Source organism: Drosophila takahashii, chromosome 3R (assembly GCF_030179915.1).
Source record: "Drosophila takahashii strain IR98-3 E-12201 chromosome 3R, DtakHiC1v2, whole genome shotgun sequence".
Taxonomy (NCBI): Eukaryota; Metazoa; Arthropoda; class Insecta; order Diptera; family Drosophilidae; genus Drosophila; species Drosophila takahashii.
The window spans coordinates 37423885-37438753 of NC_091681.1; the positions used below are offsets into that span (position 1 = coordinate 37423885).

At 43.5% G+C, this 14869-nt stretch overlaps 3 protein-coding genes across 8 annotated transcripts in view; 1 reads left to right on the forward strand and 2 right to left on the reverse strand.

Annotated features, from left to right (window-relative positions):
- The window catches only part of KrT95D (phosphofurin acidic cluster sorting protein KrT95D), a 38447-nt gene extending 30534 nt beyond the window's left edge, over nucleotides 1–7913 (reverse strand). Inside the window, exons 1-2 of one of the 3 annotated variants that reach the window (XM_044395478.2) lie at nucleotides 7771–7913; nucleotides 6636–7174 (exon numbers count right to left, since the gene is read on the reverse strand). In XM_044395478.2, the coding sequence (XP_044251413.1) occupies nucleotides 6636–6886 (251 nt within the window). In that variant the 5' untranslated portion in view covers nucleotides 6887–7174; nucleotides 7771–7913. The remainder of the gene's footprint in view (nucleotides 1–6635; nucleotides 7175–7770) is intronic. The other 2 variants (XM_070217296.1, XM_070217295.1) reach the window with 2 other exon arrangements.
- A 277-nt stretch (nucleotides 7914–8190) lies between these two features.
- Mettl3 (methyltransferase like 3) lies at nucleotides 8191–10729 on the forward strand. The gene is made up of 3 exons (XM_017160424.3): nucleotides 8191–8412; nucleotides 8474–8767; nucleotides 9212–10729. The coding sequence occupies exons 1-3, from the start codon at nucleotides 8274–8276 to the stop codon at nucleotides 10579–10581; spliced, it is 1803 nt and encodes a 600-aa protein (XP_017015913.2). The 5' UTR covers nucleotides 8191–8273; the 3' UTR covers nucleotides 10582–10729.
- Nucleotides 10730–10731: 2 nt separating this feature from the next.
- Miro (mitochondrial Rho GTPase) lies at nucleotides 10732–14653 on the reverse strand. Of its 4 annotated transcripts, XR_011419240.1 has the most exons (5): nucleotides 13704–14652; nucleotides 12444–13648; nucleotides 11619–11681; nucleotides 11002–11397; nucleotides 10732–10943 (listed from the first exon to the last, which is right to left on the reverse strand). XR_011419240.1 is itself a non-coding variant. In XM_017160390.3 (4 exons), the coding sequence occupies exons 1-4, from the start codon at nucleotides 14322–14324 to the stop codon at nucleotides 11262–11264; spliced, it is 2001 nt and encodes a 666-aa protein (XP_017015879.2). In that variant the 5' UTR covers nucleotides 14325–14653; the 3' UTR covers nucleotides 10732–11261. The 4 variants fall into 4 exon arrangements, 3 of the variants coding, with proteins under 3 accessions (XP_017015879.2, XP_017015878.2, XP_017015880.2); XM_017160390.3 differs by having other exon boundaries at nucleotides 10732–11397; nucleotides 11643–11681; nucleotides 13704–14653; XM_017160389.3 differs by having other exon boundaries at nucleotides 10732–11397.
- Between the last annotated feature and the right edge of the window lie 216 nt (nucleotides 14654–14869).

Genomic DNA, 14869 nt, shown 5'->3' on the forward strand with positions numbered 1-14869 from the left:
CTGCCTTAGCTGTTGTTGCTGCTGCTGCTGCCGTTCGTGTTGCCGCTGTTTGCGGTGTCGTTGTCGTAGTTGTTGTTTTTGCAACTCCACTTGGGCGCAGGTTGTGCCGGGCGAGTCAACAAACTTGACGTTGACATGCCTGGACAATGTCGTGGTACTCCAAGTTTCCACGCTTCCACGCCTGCTGCACCATCGCCTTCGCCTTGGAAAGCCAAGTGCACAAACATTCAAGCGGAGGGAGGAAAATGGTAAACGGAAAATCCAGTGCAGCCAGAAGCAGTTCGACCAACACTGGATGAGTCAACGCTCGGGAAAAGCTGGACTGGACAGGATAGGAGGAGCAAAAACAACAACAGACAGTCTTTGTTGTCGCGGAAATGAATTTTGCTTTGTTTGGGTTTGTGTTCGGGGGCTTCCAACTGATTAAGGTTCGATTAAAAACACATTGATTGACGACAGGGCTTCTGCATTCTAGATCTTTAAAGGCGATATAATGGGGTTTTAAATTGAAAGAGTGGGTAGTAAGGTATTGTAAGAAAAATCGATGGTTTAACCTAACCAATATAAAGATGGGGTGCTTAGAACTGTCTTATGACATTGGCACTATCAAACAAAATTTAAAGAAAAAGACAAAAACAATTGGCATTTAGATTAGCGACGAAAAAATAAGATCAATGGATTTTTATTTGTTTGTATATAGTGCGGGCTGCGACACAAAGAAGAATCGACGTGTGCCCATTACAAGATAGGCGTGTGATCGCAGATATGCTTTGTGACTTTACAAAAAACAACAGCACCCCTGATCTAAAGTGTTTTAATATTTATCTACTAATTATATCCTATTTATCCTTTAGTAATTCTATTATGATTTCAATTAGAAAGTTTTAATTAGAGAATAAGGAGAAACCATCTACAATTATTATGTCCAAGTTGCTTAATCCCCACCTGACTTGGTCACACACATTCCCCTGACTTTGGCTACTGATGCTGTTGCCTTGCCATGCCATACATTGAATTTAATTGACTTTCCTGCTGCACTTTTCCCAACGACCCTAATGACCAGGAGATTTGCCAGCTGTGGGCATTAACACGCCACCAACTCAACTCAAATCGAGTCGAGTCGACACTCGACTTGGCCGGGGATCGCGGCTAATGCGCTTAGAGGCGATGCCAAAGCCACCAGATGCAGCTCCACACCTCCTCCTCCCTCGATTGCACTAGAGAATTTAGGTCGAGGCTCGGCTTCTGGTCTCCCAAGGGGGCTACCTCCTCCTCCATCACCCAAGGGGAAAATTCGGAATGAAGGAATTTGGGTCAGCGCGCGGCAAACGCAACAGGAAATCGATTGGTTTGGGTTTCGGTTTAGGTTTTAGGTTCAATTTCGGTCTAGCCGCAGCCAAACAGTTAGGCAACTCGAGTGCTTGACCACTTTCTTTCTTTTTCCTCCTATCTTTATCTATGTTTCTTGTATTCCCCCTGTTTTCTTTATGAGCCACACTGATTGCAAAGGTTTTTCCCCCGCCTACAAGGCATAGTAAACTCCCACACCGACACACCTGAATACCTGAATCATCATCGGTCATGGCCAAAAGCACAGCTGCTGACTCGTCGTCGGTAATCTAGATGATGCACAGATGGCTTTGGCTTTGCGAGAGCGGAAAAACGGAGAAGCAACAACAGCAGCAGATCTGGCAGCAGAATAAAGTAAATCCCATTAAAATTGCACCCAGAATCAATTTGAAAAGCTATCAGCATAAATTGGTATACCCTGGAAAAGGTAGCAGCTAATGGGGTATATTCGTTAAAGGATCTATAAGGCCAATCAATAAAATGCTTTATTAATAATGGAGTTAACATTTTAAAAGAGTTTTTATACAATTTAAAATATCGTAGATAAAATCAACCATTATTTTAACACTTTAAAAATTGTAAAAAATATACAAAATAATTTAGTATATTTGTAATATTTAAACAATTAAAATAAATTTTTTTAATTCTTAAAAAATTATTTAAATATATTTTTGGTTATTATTTCGGTTTTTAACTTTTTTCAAATATTTTTATAAGGATATCCTCTAGCTAAGCTTTCGAATTCCCTTCAAACAAAGAGCGAAAAATTCCGTTGACATAACATTTCGAAAAAAACAATAAAGATAAAAAATATTACCACTGAATGCAGTGAAATAGCCAACGGAACAGAATTCAATTTGTCAAAAGCACAGACACTGATGTAAATGCAGATGCAGGTACAGAATGAAAATGAGAATCAGATACAGATACACACGAAAAGATACATGTGATGCTGTGATGATGTGATGATGCTCTAGATATTGTTTGGGTTCGTGCAAAATAAAAAAGAACGAAAAGAGAAAAAAAGTTCAAGGCTAACTTTTCGTGGGCAACACGCGCTACAGCGAAAAAAAAAGAAACAAAAAATTCAGCCAACTGCTGCTGTCGCTTGTCGCGCTATAAATTCTACTTATAGATACAGATACCCCCTCCCTTACCCACCTCTCCTTTAGCAGCTGGCATGATCGGCTGCTGTAGATACAAATTGAATCTGGGAAATATGTCACAGCATCACAGCATTTCGTCTTTGGCTATTTTGGTTGCCTTTAAATTAATTTTGTAGTAAAAACATTGGCGCAGTTTAAAATTTACACGAAAGCTATGAGGAAAACATTGCTGAATGTTTATCACAAATCGAAATACCACAGAGCATTTCACGTTTATTTATAAACAAAGAGCCCGACACTTAAAATACCATTATATCGAACCTGAGCAAAAAGAGTCGCATAATGGAGCGGTATCAATCCATCATTCGACGTGTTCCACTTCCACTTGGGAACATGAAAAACATGAAATTTCCTGTTGTAAAAATAAATCGAAGCGAACCGCAAATAGCAAATAACACAGGCAACACACAAACAACACATCAAATTAACCGAACCTATCCCAAGTGCATTTTTATTGCGTACGCCGGCCGCAACCAACTAAATTACTTGTAAATGGCTGAAAATGCAAGTCAATTTTCAGGTAACCAATGAAATTAACAACTGCGCAAGCGAAAATAAATTGTAGATAAGCGGGGGGACAGAGGATTAGTGCCACTCCAGTTTTATGATTTGTTTTCTCTACCGATAAGCCAAGCAAACAGTTTGGAAAATGTTTTTCAAAAAGAGAAAAAAGGGGGAGAAGTGTCCTTTGCTGATAAGGCACTCCAAATAATAAAACGTGCAGGGTGCCTTAAACAAATTTAACAAAAAAAAGGGGGAATGGAAAGGGACCCTGATAAAAATTTATATTTTTTGGAGAACCTCATACTTATCTTAATAACTTCAAAACGTGTGAACCATATAATTTCTTTCAAATTCATTTTTCCAAAATCACACATTCAATGTAACGAGTTAGGTTTCTCAGATAAGAACTTAAAAATAAAAATGTATATTTTTTGGAGAGTCAAACACTTATCTTAAGAACTCCAAAACGTGAGATCCATTTCGTTTTAAATTCAGTTTTCAAATTTTACACATCTAATGTAGCGAGTACTTAACATAAATTTATAGGTTTCTCAGATAAGATCTTAAAATTATAACGCTTTCAAATTTAATCCAAGCATTAAATTCAAGCATTAAGAATCATGCCAATTAAATGAGTACAAAAGCCCCTTAGTTTTATGGGAATATTAAATGAATGGCTGCGCATAAGAGAAGATAAGGATAATGTGATTCACCTCCCCTTCTCCAAACGAATTGTTAATCAGAATGGAAAAAGTTTCATTTACTCGTATTCGTATTCGCATTCGTATCATCCATGAAAGTAAATGAACAGCAAGGCAGTTTTGTCTTGGCAGGCAAGTTTTCCGCAACCCCTCAGTCGCATCCTCAGACAAATCAGGCAAATTAAAACGAGATACACAGCATATAGAAACTTTGCCAAGGATAATTTGCTACGCCTCGAACTTGAATGCATTTCAGAGACCCTGACATTGAGTATGTGTGTGGCCCCCTTTTTTGCCCTTTTTCTATCTTCTTTTCTGATTTGATTTGAATTTGATTGCTCTTCTGCTCGGGTCAAGCGGAGTCCGATGAATCAGCCGGTGGTTCAGCCGGTTCAGAAAGATCAGACGGGTCACGTACGGCTGGAAAACCGCAAGGAAAACTTGCGCTAATGCCGCGTGAGCCCTAATCAAAGTCTGGATATGCTCTACGTGCCCCATTCGGGCGTAGATAAAATCAACACATATAAAAGTAATACAATTTGCCCAGCCAGAGGGAAACAACAGGGAAATAGGAAATGTGACGACACATGGTGCCAAGCATATGTAACTATAAATTATATTTACTTTCATCTGCAATTAGCCAAAATGACATTTTTAATTAGCCAAGGGGAAAATTTACTGGCTTTTAGGCCCTGGTGAAAGTTTGGTCTCCTCCTCCCGCCTTTTTTCTCGGTCGAAGAGTTCAAAGTTGGTGACTGAAAAATTCCCAATTTGCTTGCTTAGCTTCAGTTTCAGTTTCTAATTATAAGCCAGCCAAGCGAGCGCATAATTATAAACAAACAAAAAACCAAGCAAAACAAAGACGGAAAACTCAAACTCGAACCCCAAATCTCAAAATGTATCCCAAAAGATAAAACAGAGGCGGCAGCAGCAGCGGTTTATGACCTTTCAACAAACAAAAACGAGCCACCAAAAAAAGTGTGAGGAGCGAAAAGATGGCCTTGGCCATCAAAAATTTAGTAAATATTTTCCAGGCGGCTGATGGTCCTTATACACAGCAAAAAACTCAACTTAAATATCAGAAAAAAGGTTCCATTATTTAATAATAATAATAAAAAACCAACAACTAATTTCAGGGTGACCGTATCTTAATCCCTTGATAAGAACCATTTTTATGACATCCTAACCTAAGTATTTATATTTTAAAAATATTATTTTCCCACTGTTTACTTGCTTAAACTTTCTTTGGGAGTGGGCGTTTGTCCAAGGCCCTTGACTATTTAGATTTTAATGCCTTCCGCCCTTCCTACTTGACCAGTTTATCGCCTTGAGAGCTCTTAAAATACACAAAAGCGATTAAAAATACGCCTTGCCTAATTTTTAATTTCTGCGACGCAGCGGGGTGTCTGTCCCAATTATAGATTAATCTTTGTCCAGAGTCAACAGCTGAGCCAAATTGGACAAAGTCTGACTCATCCGCATGCAAATAAGCCGCTAATTCTTATCAGCCAGACCAGAAGAACCTCAAAGAACCAAGATGGCATTACTCATTTCGGGGTTCAGTTCGGGGTTACTGGGACAAAGGCATGGCACAAGACGTGTGGAATGAAAGAAAGCGGGCAAAAACAAACGGGTTTATTTGCCTGATCGTCATTCAAAGATAATGGCTCATATTCAGAGATTGCGAAAAAAATATTTCTATAATTTATGAATACATTAGTATTTTTTGGGGTAATAAATTCTTTAAAAAGCATTCGAATTTCGTGAGAATACAAAATATTAGACCTCAAAAAAAAAGTCTGTCAATTCTAACTATTACATTCATTGCAAAAATCCCCTTTGATCTTAAGTTCTATACTAAAACAACAAGTTGCGAACGCAACTAACCATTCCAAAATTAAAATTATCATAATTTTGTAGGGGCCTTTAAATAATTTAAAACTTAAAGTCTTATCTCCAACATAATATTGGGTTAGGTTGGGATTTAATTGCGATCAGATTTACTATCACGGTCAAATGTCTTGTTTGGCATTGTTTTTTACTGCATATTTCATCAGAGGGGTTGAGGTCGTAAACCTTTTTAATCTATTCCTGGAAACTTAGATTATATGTTATTATATATTCCTCGCCGCGTAAGGCTGATTTGCCACTTTTTAAAGAGGGTCATGTTCATAAAGCCACAAAATCGATTAGTTTTTTTTGTACAAAACGTCAATATATTCCATTATACACTTTAAAACTTTTTCGATTTCTTGGGCCGAGGCAAATAAATAAAAGCTTTGCCAGCGGCAACAACAAAGCCTGTTAAATAACAGTTAGCGGCAGTTGTTGCTTTTGTTAACTAAAAATAGGAAGAAAACAAAAGCCAATCGAACGGAAAGCCAGCACGAAAGCAAATTGGCAGAAAATCAACAATAAGCTGTAAACAAACTGCTGATTTGTATTATCTCTTAAAAGATATCAGAATTGCATGACCTTTAAAGGTAACACTAATAATATACCCCATGGTTTTAATAGTATTTGAAAATTTATTAGAAACAAGTTTTTAACTTTCCTAAAATAACATACAAATAAGTTAAGTTTAAGTTTATAAGGGCTGTTTATGCATCTACTATATAATTCTATATCTATTTAAAGACCATGTTTAATATTTTCACTTGAACCTAGCAGCTGTTTTTTTAGGTTGAAGGCTTTATATACTAGGTATACTAAAAATTGTTATGCCGTAGACTAGTTAAATAACAGTTACCACTCTTGTTACCTCAGTTGTAGCTTTTGTTTTTGTTTTTCGCACTATAAATAGCAAGAGAAAAAAAAATAAAATTGGCAAGTTGCTGCCTTGTTTTCACAATCCCTCCGTCGCATAATAATGTATGTAGTGCATATGTGGTATTTCAAATTTGTTTACACTCACCTTGGGATGCAGTTGGGTGGCGTTCGGTCCACCTCCCAGGCGGCGAATAGCTTCATGGGCACGGGCTTTTGGACAGTGGATCCTCCGGAAATTCCAGACAATCCCGTTGGGCCCGAGATTCCTCCGCCGCCGAGGGAACCTCCTCCGCCTCCTGGCATTCCGAGTGCTCCTCCTGCGGTGCCGCTGCCGCCGGTGCCGCTGATAACGGCAAATTTATCCACCAGCTTGGACGACTTATCGACCATCTTCATGGTGTTTCTGCTGCTGCTGCTGCTTTTCAAAGGGCCTTTTTTCGTGTTCGAGGTGTTTTTCTTGGACTGCTGTCTATGTACTTTTGTTGCACATTATTCGGTTGCCAACTGGGTTGAATATCTCGAGCAGGCACATAATTTTTGTCTGATAGTTTTCACAATTCAATATTTCGAAAGTTTTTGCGATCTACGATTTGTATATGATTTTCTTTGTATTTATTTTTCGTTAGCCCGCCAATACATATGCACACACACACGCACGCACGTTGGGGAAGGGCGTGCCGCCGCCTTCGTAAAAAAGAAGCGAAAATCTGTAGTATACACAGTGAAAAACGAACGGGGGGGTGTGTTTTTCGAGAGGGGCGCGCTGCAATTGCACTCGCACGGAATCGAATCAATGGATATATACGCGAATCTGGCGAATCTGTTGCGAATTAGTTGGAGACTCGGACTCGGCAGCTGGGCAATCGGAAGCTAGAATCGGATCGGAATCGAAATCGGAAGCTGCTGCTGGGGCTGCTCCTGCAGCTTTGGGTCGCGTCGAAAGTGCCGCGAAAGAACCGAGAGAACCGTCATGCTCCAGGGTAAAAGTGCGAATGTCGCGTTATAAATCTGGCCCCAGTTCAGCGCTCCCTCTCTCTCTCTTTTTGGGGCCCCAACAAAAACACTATGTGCAAATGCTAAGCGCACACACACACACTGCTCCACTCGATTTTCGCAAATCCCCACTCGTCTGTGTGAGTGCGCACTTATGCTTGGCTCTCTCTCTCTCTCTGGCGCGCATAAACAAAAAAGAAATTTTCGCTCTCTCTCTCTCTTTTCGGCACTCGCGCGCGTTTTCCCCGCGTTTCAATCACTGAATTAGATATTTGATTATTATTTACGTTTAAAGCGGTCTTCATCAATTATTTATGCGTTTGGGGCACGTTTTGTCGGGCAAATTGCGGCGGAGCAGCGACGGCGCAGCTTCCGTTTGGGGCAAAAACAACAACAAATTGGGGAGCGGTGCAGTGTGGCTGTGCGAGGGGGTTCGAAAAATACCATGAAAATACCGCCGAAAAAAAGGGGCTAAAAATGGCGGCATTTATCGAATTGGCAACGTAGTCAAAAACGTAAGGGTCATTACGTAAACGTAAGAGTTAATTATACGTAATACGTAAGTGTCATTTATGTTTTTATGGTCAGAGAGCGAGATAGCGAGAGCGTGCAGTGCAAGGGGTCTCGAAAAATACGTAAGGGTTTAACGTAAGGCGTAAGTAAAATACCAAACAGCAAAATACTAAACCGAAAGGCCGTTGCAGTATTTTTATGTAGTGTTACAGCCACACTGCCAGCATTGAAAAAAATTTACTTTGTTTACCTACCGCCGGCGATTTATTTATAAACAATGGCAGATGCTTGGGACATAAAGTCGCTGAAGACGAAGCGGAATACGCTCCGCGAGAAGCTGGAGAAGCGCAAGAAGGAGCGCATCGAGATCCTCTCGGACATACAGGAGGACCTCACGAATCCCAAGAAGGAACTAGGTGAGCTGCTCAAGCGAAGGCAACAAGTTGGAGCGCCCATAAATCTCTTTAAATCTTTCAGTGGAGGCCGACTTGGAGGTGCAGAAGGAGGTGCTGCAGACGCTGAGCTCCTGCTCCCTGGCCCTGCCCATCGTGTCCACGCAGGTGGTGGAGAAGATAGCCGGCAGCAGCCTGGAGATGGTCAACTTCATCCTGGGCAAGCTGGCCAACCAGGGGGCCATTGTCATCCGGAACGTGACCATTGGCACGGAGGCCGGCTGCGAGATCATCTCGGTGCAGCCCAAGGAGCTGAAGGAGATCCTGGAGGACACCAACGACTCTTGTCAGCAGAAGGAGGAGGAGGCCAAGAGAAAGTGTGGGTTGAAGTCTCTCCATTTTAAGTTTAAAAACTCATTAGAACTAGAGCCCTGCATGAAAAGCATTATTTTGAATTTTTGAGTTTAATAGAATTGAATGAATTTGAATTTTGAGTTTAATAGAATTGAATGAATGAATGGCATGAATTCCAAAATAATTCAAACGATAATTTCTTTTGAAGAAGAAAGCCCCATCATTTTGTGATTAAATCTGCCTGAATTTTATTTACTAAGCAGTTAACATTGATTTGTTGAAATTTTTCCACTTTTTGTTCTAAAAGAAAACACAAAAATAATCTGAAAAATTCAAAAAATTCATAAAAATTATTTATTCATTCATTCAATTCGAAATGAATTATAAAAACATTTAATTTCACATAGAATTGAATTAAACAAATGCGAAATTTCATGGCATACTAATTTAGAACACATTGCTTTACCAGTGGAAATCGACGATGGCGAGCAGCCGCAGGAGAAGACCCTGAAACTAGACTCAACCGCTCGGAAGGAATCCACCAGCCTGGACGCCCCCGACGACATCATGATGCTCCTATCCATGCCCTCCACCCGCGAAAAGCAGAGCAAGCAGGTGGGCGAGGAGATCCTCGAGCTGCTCACCAAACCCACGGCCAAGGAGCGTTCGGTGGCGGAGAAGTTCAAGTCGCACGGCGGAGCGCAGGTGATGGAGTTTTGCTCCCATGGCACCAAGGTGGAGTGCCTAAAGGCCCAGCAGGCCACCGCGGAGATGGCGGCCAAGAAGAAGCAGGAGCGAAGGGACGAGAAGGATGCAGAGGAGTCGGAAAAACTACCCAAGAAAGAACCTGTCGCGGAGGATGGAGAGATCATACCAGAAACCATCACCAATTGCGAGGCCGAGTCGCAGGAGTCCACCGATGGCAGCGACACCTGCAGCAGCGGCGAGACCACCGACAAGTGCACCAAACTCCACTTCAAGAAGATCATCCAGGCGCACACGGACGAGTCGCTGGGCGACTGCAGCTTCCTGAACACCTGCTTCCACATGGCCACCTGCAAGTACGTTCACTACGAGGTAGACACTCTTCCCCACATAAACACCAACAAGCCGACGGATGTGAAGACCAAGTTGAGCCTCAAACGGAGTGTGGATTCCAGCTGCACGTTGTACCCACCGCAATGGATCCAGTGCGATTTGCGCTTCCTGGACATGACGGTTCTCGGAAAGTTTGCCGTCGTGATGGCCGATCCCCCCTGGGATATCCACATGGAACTGCCCTATGGTACAATGTCCGATGATGAGATGAGAGCTCTGGGTGTGCCGGCCCTGCAGGATGACGGCCTGATCTTCCTGTGGGTCACTGGGAGGGCAATGGAGCTCGGGCGCGATTGCTTGAAGCTTTGGGGCTACGAGCGCGTCGACGAACTCATCTGGGTGAAGACCAACCAGCTGCAGCGGATCATCCGCACGGGGCGCACTGGTCACTGGCTGAATCACGGCAAGGAGCACTGCCTGGTGGGCATGAAGGGCAATCCGACCAACCTAAACCGGGGCCTCGACTGCGACGTCATCGTGGCGGAGGTGCGGGCCACCTCGCACAAGCCGGACGAGATCTACGGGATAATCGAGCGTCTCAGTCCGGGAACCCGCAAGATCGAGCTCTTCGGACGGCCACACAATATCCAGCCAAACTGGATAACGCTGGGGAACCAACTAGATGGCATACGACTCGTAGATCCCGAGCTAATCACGCAGTTCCAGAAGCGATATCCCGATGGTAACTGCATGTCGCCTGCTTCTGCAAATGCAGCGGCGATCAATGGAATACAAAAGTAGGATTTAAATAGTATTTTCTGTATGAATTGAGACCTCGACGAGAAAGAGTCCTCCGCTGACTCCTCGATTATAGTAAGATAAATTATTATTAAAACTTATTTGCTACTTTTTTATTAAATGAGATGTTCTGTAAATGAAAACAATAGGATATTATATGCAATTAAAGTTCGCTATATTTAAATCCACACATGCAGATAGATTTATTGCTCATACTAGGGGCTTTGCGCGTATTTACAAAAGTGCGATTCTCTAGGTGTAGTATATATTGATTTATATAGAACCCAGTCAGCTATCAGCTATGCACGATATCGTTTGTTTGGTTGGGGGTTACTCGATTATGATGGTAACAATAACTTATTTGACTTATCAGAGAGTACATGGTTTAAGTTAGGGTTATATACGATTAGAAATGCAACGTACACAATGTGCTCGATAGTCCATAGTCCGTAATCCATTGAACACACTACCATGACATATGTCCTGCCAAATTCCTGCTAGTGCACTTGGCGAGTGTATTTACATGCCAGGAATGAGAACATCGGCGTGTGTCCCTTTTCATTGTTTTTCGTTTTCGTAACAATCAATTTGGATTTACAGTAGCAAGCAAAGAAGTAATTAATAAGTTACATGAATTTGTTAAACATTAACGCGTGTCTGTGTTCTTGAAAGCGTTCCATCTTCTAGCGCGAGTGCGCGCCGGCAGCACTAATTGTCTTCAGCACTATAAAACCCAGCATGGTAGCCGCGGCCACGCCCAGTCCCGCCTTCCACCACAGCTTGGGATCCTCTGTCATCAGGCCAAATTGCCTCAGGTGGCTGCATGTGGATGAGAAAGATCACAGGATTAGTTTTTTGTTTCAGAGAAAGGTTTTTCAAAAAAGGCATAGTAAAAGGTAAAGCTAAGGACTACAGGATACTGCCGCACACCACGTTAATCAAGCGGTTATGGATGGGGAACTGTGCGCCTCATGGAACAACAACAAATAGATAGATAGGCTGACATTAGTAACGAGTTCAGTTTGAATGGTAACACTTACGCCGACTCCCACAGCTGTACCAACCTGTGCTTGTAGAACAGTATCCAGGCCGCCTGGAAGCGCCTGCAAATCCGCGAAGCCATCGACGTGCACAAACATCAAACAACACAGAAAAACAGACACCAACCATCACACAAAAAAGGGGAAGAAGAGAAGATAAGATAAGTAACCATTAATCCCGAATGTTAGATGCATTTCTAAAACTATAGCGAGGCGGGGAAATACTTTTAAATGTTAATTAACCCTTTCGAAAAGTATTTCACCGCTCTAAGCCAGGGTTCGGAATTTAACACACATGTTAAAAACATGTAAAATTGTATTTTACAGTGTGAGCAAAGTTTTTGACATATGTGTCAAAAACAAAAGTGTTGAAATGTGAAAAATAATTGTTGACACACACAGCTCACTTGTGTTTTTTACACAATGTGTTATTAACACGACGTGTTTTTTCACACTCTGTCTTCAACACAAATGAAAATTACATTTTCGAAGGGAACATGACGAATGAATTTTTTCAACCAAAGAAAACCGTGAACTTTTCAGTTCAACACATATTTCTGACGTTTTAATGTCAAAAACTCATTGTGTTAAAAACACGTTGTGTAAAAAACATGTCGTGTTAATCACACGTCGTGTAAATAACACAAATAACCTGTGTGTTATTTATCTTTCTAACATATGTAAGCTACAATTTTTTACACACATGTCAATAACTTATATTGAACATTTAACATGTTAATAACACAAGTTTTTTACACAGTGTCTTATTTTCCGAACCCTGCTCTAAGCTAAATGTATTAGCATCCCAAAAGGCGTGGTACTCACGGAAAAGCCGCCATGGTTGCCAGCTTGGTATACAGTTCTTTCTTGTTGGTCTTCAGGCTGAACAGGTGCGGCGGCAGCAGCTTGTACTTGTCGCAGAACTCCGACGGCTGCATCAGGTAGTCCTGGCGGCGCTCGTCCATGTCGCACTTGGTCCCGACTATCATCACTGGGATCTTGCTCTCCGCATAATACTTGATGTAGATACGGGCCACGTACTCAAAGGAGCGGGGATTTGAAGAGTCGTAGACTAGGCAGGCCACATCGCAGTTAACCTCCTGCGGCTGGAGGGGATCGAGGGCGTGCCGCACATCGATGTCGCGCAGGATGAGGTGCTTCTCCTGGCCATACACCTGCACCGAGTTGATGCAGTGAACCACATTCGTTTTGAACTCCTTGCCGATTAGCTTGTGCATGTCCTCGACCAAAAAGCCCCGGCACATTCCAGTCTTTCCGGAACCTTTGGGGCCAATCACATGGCACTTGTAAACGGAACGGCTGCTTTGGCGCTTGGCCAAATCGATGCGACGCTCACGTGTCACGTGAATGGCCGCCAACTGGCTGTCATTCTCGTGGACATTGAAGCCCAAATAGGCCAGATACTCCATGGTCTTCACAACATCAATCAGCGTCATCAGCGTCCAGCGGCAGAGCCATCCGTGCAGGGTAACCCATCCCGTGGTCTCGTTAATTGGGCAGGATTTGCGTATATCCGTGGAGTAGGACCACGGTGAAGCCGGGCAAGTGCTGAATAGCATCTTGTGCTCCTCCGGCGACAGGGCGCCGTCACCATCGCGATCGTAGCGCTCGAAAACGGCGATGAGGAACTGCTGTCCCCGGTGCGAGAGTTCTGTGCTGCTGCCCGGCGGTATTTTCAGCGGTGGCCTCAGATACTCCTGGCACATCTCCAACTGGTCGTTGTAGCCAAAGCGACGCAACACCGCCCAGGTGGTCTCGTTCCTGCCGCGCTGAATGAACAGGCAGTGCAGGAAGAGGAAGCCCTTCAAAGTGACCGCATCGTTGTAGATGCCATCGGGCACGTTCTTTTGTATCACGGCCTTCACCTCGTCCAGGATCTGCGGCTGCAGGGGGGTATTAAAGCAACGCCGCTGGAAAAGATTCAGCTCGTAGTCGTTGAGCAGATTATCCCCGTCGATGTCGCAGATCTTGAAGATGCGCACCAGCGACTTCTTGCAAGCGGATGTGAGCTGATGGGGATAAGGATTTAAGATAAAGCTAAGCAAGCATTATATTCAGACCCACCTCCTGCTCCTCCATCATGTACAGCGGCGAAGTCGGGTGGAGCACCGCCTTCTGGGCGTAGTAAAACATCTCGGAGATGTTGTGCAGCGTCTTGGCCGAGCACTCCACGCAGCTCTCGATCTCGGGGTAGTCCTCCATGATGGCCAGCACGCTGTCCATGGTGGAGTACTCGATCAGGTCGATCTTGTTGCCCACCAGAACGATGGGCTTGCGAAGGGGATCCCTCGAGGCGTCGCCTTCCGCCTCCGTCGCCTCGGCATCCCCCTCGCCGTCCAGCGAGGGATTGCACTTGGCACGAACCAGGGGCAGCCAGTGGGAGGTAATCCTGTCCAGAGAGTCGTCGTCATCCACGGCATACACTATGCACACCACGTGCGCCTTGTTAATCTCGGCGGCCAGCGCATCCTCCGATTGCTCCACCGCCGAGAAGTCAACGATGCTGGTCGGGACCTGTTCGGGCGTCACGTTCGCCGGAATGGTGATCTCCTCCGCTCGGGGCGGCACCTCCTCCGGGTATTCCTCACTGACCAGCGACAGAATCAGCGACGTCTTGCCCACTCCGGCGTCGCCCACCAGCAGGATCCTCACATTCTTGCGCTGCGACGCCGTGTACTGCCCCATTCCGTCTGCTCTGCAAGTGGGATGTGCCGCTCCTGGTCGATGGCCTGTGTTTTTAAGGCGAATTTCCAAGATTTTGTTATGCAAAAACGCAAAAAAACAACCGAACGAGGATGGCAGTCGATGTATCAAGGTTGCGCTATCGATGTACCGATACCGCACCCGGCTGCCAGGGCTGCCACACCCCCAAGCACTGCGATAGTTTCTCCAATTCCACCGACAATTCGGTTTAAATTGTACAAATTTAAATCTGAAAAATGTGGGCTTCAGTTGTTTTAATTTCACCCACTAATTTAATTTTGACTTGAAAATAGTAACGCTAAAACTATCTGGCAGCTACATATGTTGACTGACTTTGGCGGGGAGATGCCACTTTGGCTTTTTACCGTTAAGTCTAGCTATTTTTAAAATGGACTTAGTCGTCCTTAACGATTCTAGCTATTTTGAAAGGAATAAACAGAAAATGCTAAGGTATTGTAAATTATAAAACAAAGTCATTTTGTCTACAGATTTATCCCTATATATTTTAAGTTTCCGAAATATTTAAT

Coding starts and splice junctions, on each gene's coding strand:
- Mettl3 (XM_017160424.3), top strand. CDS start 8,274: ATGGCAGATGCTTGGGACATAAAGTCGCTGAAGACGAAGCGGAATACG. Junction 8,413..8,473: donor GAATCCCAAGAAGGAACTAG/GTGAGCTGCTCA, acceptor TAAATCTTTCAG/TGGAGGCCGACTTGGAGGTG. Junction 8,768..9,211: donor GGAGGAGGCCAAGAGAAAGT/GTGGGTTGAAGT, acceptor TTGCTTTACCAG/TGGAAATCGACGATGGCGAG.
- Miro (XM_017160389.3), bottom strand. CDS start 14,324: ATGGGGCAGTACACGGCGTCGCAGCGCAAGAATGTGAGGATCCTGCTG. Junction 13,649..13,703: donor ACATGATGGAGGAGCAGGAG/GTGGGTCTGAAT, acceptor TATCCCCATCAG/CTCACATCCGCTTGCAAGAA. Junction 11,398..11,618: donor GTACAGCTGTGGGAGTCGGC/GTAAGTGTTACC, acceptor ATCCACATGCAG/CCACCTGAGGCAATTTGGCC.